This window comes from Salpingoeca rosetta (genome assembly GCF_000188695.1).
Source record: "Salpingoeca rosetta unplaced genomic scaffold supercont1.12, whole genome shotgun sequence".
In the NCBI taxonomy this organism is placed as follows: domain Eukaryota; class Choanoflagellata; order Craspedida; family Salpingoecidae; genus Salpingoeca; species Salpingoeca rosetta.
In genome coordinates this window covers 1,221,288-1,227,161 of record NW_004754922.1, presented here as the reverse complement: position 1 = coordinate 1,227,161, position 5,874 = coordinate 1,221,288, and the positions used below count along the sequence as shown (strand labels likewise).

The window sequence follows — 5,874 nt, the reverse complement described above, 5'->3', positions numbered from 1 at the left end:
CACACACACACACACACACACACACACACACACACACACACAAGCGCCAACCTGTTGGGGTGCCGGAGAGAGTGCGAGCGCGGACGGCGTCAGAGGCCCGGGCCCTGACCGCGGACGGTGCGGGCAGCCACACGGAAGGCGTAGGTGGTGTACGGGTCGAGGCCAGTGAACGTGTGCTGGTTGTCCTCCGTGATGACGGGATGGCGGCCAACGCAGACGGCGTCCTGGCACGAGTCAAACACCGTCGCATCGTCGCCTGCAAAGGGTGCGTTGTTCGAAGGGGAGTGGCACGTTTGTGTGTTTGTTGGTGAGGAACGAGGAGACGTGCAATGGTGACTCGATGCACACAAAAGCATAGATACGCACACACACACACACATACACACACACACGCACACAAGCATTCAAGCTCACCATCGTCGCAGTCGGTGCCATCTGGCGCATCGTCATAGACGCACTCGCCACTGACACAGCGACCGGGCTGCTTGCACTGATCCATTGGTGGATCACATGTCTGCAATGTTTGGACCATGATGATGCGCATGAGGATGAGATTGACACGAAGGGATTCGTGATACTAAGTGTTTTGGCAGTTTACCAACCCAACACACACATGCAAGGCAAGCATCATAAGCATGCTGGGCTCTTCGCTGTACGAACCACATCGGAGCACGGATCGGCTGCAACGTCCACGCGGTAGAAGACCTCGACGTCATCCACTTGCCAGCTGTTGTAGGAGCCAGTCAACCACTCGTTGTTGTACGTGCTGCTGCTCTGGTGCACACTGCGCTCAGCAATAGCACGGATACACGCAACAGCATGGATGGCGATGAGTATGAGGAAATGACAACATTGGTTGCAGTTTCATTGAACACAGAGGAATTCGAGTCCAAAGCACACATGCATGGGTTTGACTCACGTGTAGGCACTCGTGCTGGTGTATCCAGACCGACAGTCGGTTGACATGCGGAAATCAGAGTTGCCTACATGTGCGTCAATGTGTGTGAGTGAGTGTGTGTGTGTGTGTGTGTGAGAGAGAGAGTGTGTGTGTGTGAGTGTGTGTGAGTGTGTGTGTGTGAGTGTATGTGCGCGCTCGCACAAGTCAGCGACGAACTCCAGACCAAATCAACAGCGTACACCAACACGCACTCACGCACGCACAGGCAAACACCTCACCGAATTCTGGGCAGTAGTTTGGGCGTGTGTACTGCGCGTACTGCGGGTAGTTGAGCAGCTCTGTGCGCTCAAACTGGCCGTTGTTGACAAAGCGGAAGAGGAAGGCGTCGTCGGCACGCAGATACGTGGACGTGTCAGAGCGCCAGCTGTTGGGAGCAAAGGCGCCAAACACACGTGGACCCTGTGGGCTGCCCTCTGTCGAGCGGACAACGACGACCGTCTGGCCCTTGTTGTCGCAGCGTGAGTGGAAGGTGGAGCCGGAGAAGCCGTGGTCGGATGCGCGGAAGCAAAGCTTGAAACTCGTGTCACTGTTGGGCGACACCTCCTTGGAGATGGCCAGGTTCATGTCCTTGGTCAGGATCTCAGAGCCCATGATGGCCTGCGTTGGTCTCCGCTGGAACACAGAGCGGTCGCCGTACACATTCTCATCCACAACTGCAGTCGCGTGCGTGCATGCGTGTGTGTGTATGCGTGGGTGGTGAGATTGATAAGAGGAGCAAACCCACACAAACGCAAGCGCACACCAACACAAACATTCACGCACACAAAACTTAACGCCTCCCACCTAAGCTCACACACGCGTGCTCACACCTTGGTAGCATTGCACTGGATCGTTGGAGTAGCTCAGGCAGATGTTCTGTCCATCAAACCCGAGCTTGCGCGTGTCCTGGTTGTGGTAGATGTAGCGGGACTGGTACTGGAAGTTGCTTAGGTCATACCTGTCGTGATTGTTGGTGTTGGTGGTGTTGGTGGTGGTGGTGGTGATTGTGTGTGTATGTGGGCAATAGATGAACACACGACAATAACTTGCAGAGCCAAACATCACATGACTGCATACACATGCGCACGATGCAAAACATCACACATGACGCACTGGTAGATGTATCTGTCGTTGTAGTCACCAGCGAAGATGCGGCCGTTAACGACAGCGAAAGTCCCATAAATGTTGGAGAAGCCCGGCGAGCTTTGCAGGCTGTGGAGAGAGGGAAGGGGGTTGTATGCACACGTGATACACGTGAGTGGTGGTGATGAGTTTGATGGTGTTGTGAGATTAAGAAAGCTACATGAGCAGAGTGACAGCAAGACACGCACGCATGCGAGCACCACACACACGCGCGCGCACGCACACACACATGTGCAACGACTCACTTGACAGACTGGAGGTATTGGCCGCTGTCGCGATCGAGGATGCGCAGGTTGGTGCTGCCACTGCGAATGACGTACACCTTGTCACGGTACACAGACACACCGCCAACCGTACTGCCCACGTTGTATGACCAGATGGTCTGATGGTGGTGGTGGTGGTGGTGAGCAAGGAGGATGCGATGTGAGTACGCACGTGACCTGGCAGCTTCTTCAAACACGCACACACACACACACACACACGCACGCACACACACACACACACACACACACACACACACACACACACACACAAGCGCAAGCACATCATCGTAGTACCGTGACGAGCGGGAATGGACCCATGCGATGGACGTAGTTGTCGCCATACGTATCAATCAGATACGTGTCATCCACATCAGGCCAGATTTGCATGATCTGCAAAGATGTGAAGGTAATTGTCGTGTGAAGGGGAGCGTGTGTCGAAGGGCTCTTGCATTGCATAGAGCATGCATCATTCATGCACAAGCAAGCAGCAGCCCCCACCACCTCTGCTGTCACACCCACACCACCATCGCCACCACCCTAAACTCACGTAGCGGCGCTGCTGGATGCGGAATCGGCCGAGATACGTGGACACGTCCGTGGCGTCATACCTGCAAGCATCAGTGTTCAGGTGTTGGTGGTTGGTGGTGACATGCATGAGATTGGAACATCTAACAACAGAAATGTACGAGGTAAGAACAAGCGCGCGCACCAACATATCGACACACATACACACACTTCCAAGCGCGCGCGCACACACACACACACACACACACACACACACCTGTACACGATGGTGCCATCGGAGGAAGACGTGTACTCCGGGAACCACCACTCGTGGCGGCGCGGGCTGTAGCCCATGCCGTAGCTGCGCGATGGCCACGAGGTGGAGAGAACGCTCGGGAAGGAGTTGAGGTTGTTGGGCGCGGGTACGCCGCGGCACTCACCGGCCACGCACGTGTCAAATTGGGTGCTGTCGGGGTGTGAAGAGTGGCGGAGCGTGGCGAGTTGGTGATACGTCGTGAGACATTGCGTGAAATGATAAAAGCGGTGTGCGGACACACACACACACACACAATCACATACACACAAACCCACACAAACGCGCTGCATCAAACCACCAACACGCAAAGCCATCGTTCATGTGTTGAGATGAGCGACTCACTTTTCATCATCATCGCCGCACGGCGTGCCGTCTGGTTTCGGGGTCTGCTGGCACATTGGACCACGCTGAAAACCCACAAAAAGCAAATACACGAGGAGAGTGAAGCGTGTTAGCGAGCTTGGATGTGTGTGTGTGTGTGTGTGCGGATAAACTCAAGCCAGCTCAGCAACTACAAGCACTGATTTAGCATTCAGGTCGCTGTACACACTCACGTATGGGTCGAGAACACATGTTGCTTCTTCGTAGCACGCGCTGGCGCGAACACAGGTGATGTCGTCACACGAATCAGGCAGATACTCTGCAAGCGTGTGCACGTGTGAATGTGTGTGTGTGTGTGTGTACATGCATGCTTGTGTGAGTTACGAGTGGAAAGGCCATCACCAGCAAGACCCACTCTCATCGCAGCATTCATTTGCATGCATGCATGCAACTGCGCACCTGGCGTGTAGTAGATGCTGTACTCAACGACGTCGCCCTCATCCGACGGCGGAAGCTCGTACGTGAGCTGTTCGTGATAGTGACAGCGATTGTTGTTGTAGTTGTGGTGAGTCGGTGAATGGAGAAAATGAGTGGGCAAGTGACGGAATGATGTTGTTGCAAACGGACAGTCACACTAACAAAAAAATACGCACTCTCCTAAGATCCAATACACACGCGCGCACACAGGCACACACACACACACACACACCTTGATGGCTGTCTTGTTGAGCGCGTTGGCGTCGACGTTGTCGGGCGGTGTGCGAGGAATGCCCTGACCGGTGGTGGGGGTGATGGGGTTGCTTCGCTCGCCCTCGCCAGCTGACGTCCACGCCGTCACTTGCACGACATAGGTGGAGATGGGGTCCAGGCCATCAATCTCAACGGACCGCACACTGCCACTGGACGTGGTCATGGACTGCCACGTGCCACCGAGCCTGGCACAAGCGCGCGTTGTTGGAATGGTGGAGGCGAGAAGGATTTAGCTTGATGAGAGAGGAGCCATGCGTGAGCAGTGCGAAGAGTAATTAAACAAGCGCCCACTCTTCACACACACACACACACACGCACACACACACACACACCATTCTCATCACCACCAGGAATCACTCACTTCTTGTAGTAGATGGTGTACTTGGTGACGATGCCGTTTGGCTCGTATGGTGGCTGCCAGCTGATGGTGATCACCTCGCCGTTGTCAGACAGCTCTTCGTCAGCCTGCACGTTGGACGGTGGGCCAGGTGGTGCCTCCTGTGTTCGCACAGTGATGTTCTGGGATGGCGGTGAGGCACCGGCACCGTTGAACGTGGTCAGGTAGAAGGTGTACTCCGTGTAGGGCTTCAGCCCCGTGACGGTGAAGGTGTAGTAGTTGAGGCTCGTCACAAACGCGGCCGGGCCACCAGCAGAGGCAATGTAAACCTGAAGGGAGAGGTGGGAGACAGCAGGGAATGTGAGCAGGTGAACGCGGCCAAAGATGAAAGCTGGTTCAGTTTAACGCCACAACGAATGGGAACACAAGACAGCAAAGCACGTACAGGCACACACACACACACACCTCGTAGCCAAGAAGGCGGCCGTTGTGCGTCGGGTTGGCTGGTGCGTTCCATGTGAGCTTGATCTTCGAATCAGACAGCGCTGTGCCGGCGACGTCCACAGGGCCAGATGATGGCGGCGCCTCGAGTGTGGTGCCGTGAACGGCATCGCTGAGCGGACCGCCGCCAATGCTGGTGTACGCCTGCACCTGCACAGCGTATGTGCGTCCGGGGTGGAGGTCGTCGAGGGTGTAGGAGGACGTGTTGGAGTAGCGCGAAGCACCCACGCACTGGCCGGCAACACACGTGTCAAACGCCGTCGTGGCGTCGCCATCGTCGCACGGGGTTCCGTCAGCAATGGTGGTGGACATGCACACACCGAGCTGGCACACGTTGGCGGGGGTACACGGGTTGGTTTGGCACACAATACCATCGCACGGGTCATACGCGTCCTCCGTGAGATAGAACACCTCCATCTCATCGACATAGATGCTGTTGGTGCCGGTGGCCCAGTAGTCATTGTAGCCGCCAGACGCAATGCGGTACGAATGCGAGTTCGTCGTCACGCGCTGGCAGTTGGAGTAGAAACGAAGGTCGTGGCCACCACCTGGTTGGTTTGTGTGTGAGTGTGTGTGTGTGTGCGTGTGTGTATCCGTGTGTGTGTGTGTGTGTGTGTGTGTGTGTGTGTGTGTGTGTGTGTGTGTGTGGTGAGCCAAGGGGAAGTTGAGCAATGTTCTTCACGCCAAACGACCTGCATGCCACGACCTCCACATGCCATCTCTCCTCATACGCGCCACAACTCGCTGATCACGCCCTTGGTAGGCCTCACCAAATGTCGGGCAGTAGGAGCTCGTGTGGTAC

The 5,874-nt window shown here is 55.8% G+C and overlaps 1 protein-coding gene across 1 annotated transcript in view; it reads right to left on the bottom strand.

The window, feature by feature from the left end:
- PTSG_12296 (uncharacterized protein) overlaps nucleotides 1-5,874 on the bottom strand; it is a gene marked incomplete at both ends in the record, with an annotated part of 15,275 nt that overhangs the window by 4,851 nt on the left and 4,550 nt on the right. The window contains 18 exons of the mRNA XM_004993853.1: nucleotides 110-256; nucleotides 415-514; nucleotides 661-784; nucleotides 920-983; nucleotides 1,177-1,611; nucleotides 1,768-1,895; nucleotides 2,051-2,149; nucleotides 2,326-2,462; nucleotides 2,638-2,733; nucleotides 2,891-2,951; nucleotides 3,125-3,313; nucleotides 3,506-3,570; nucleotides 3,718-3,803; nucleotides 3,944-4,010; nucleotides 4,194-4,419; nucleotides 4,596-4,900; nucleotides 5,037-5,748; nucleotides 5,785-5,862. Of these exons, the coding sequence (XP_004993910.1) occupies nucleotides 110-256; nucleotides 415-514; nucleotides 661-784; nucleotides 920-983; nucleotides 1,177-1,611; nucleotides 1,768-1,895; nucleotides 2,051-2,149; nucleotides 2,326-2,462; nucleotides 2,638-2,733; nucleotides 2,891-2,951; nucleotides 3,125-3,313; nucleotides 3,506-3,570; nucleotides 3,718-3,803; nucleotides 3,944-4,010; nucleotides 4,194-4,419; nucleotides 4,596-4,900; nucleotides 5,037-5,748; nucleotides 5,785-5,862 (3,119 nt within the window). The remainder of the gene's footprint in view (nucleotides 1-109; nucleotides 257-414; nucleotides 515-660; nucleotides 785-919; nucleotides 984-1,176; nucleotides 1,612-1,767; nucleotides 1,896-2,050; nucleotides 2,150-2,325; nucleotides 2,463-2,637; nucleotides 2,734-2,890; nucleotides 2,952-3,124; nucleotides 3,314-3,505; nucleotides 3,571-3,717; nucleotides 3,804-3,943; nucleotides 4,011-4,193; nucleotides 4,420-4,595; nucleotides 4,901-5,036; nucleotides 5,749-5,784; nucleotides 5,863-5,874) is intronic.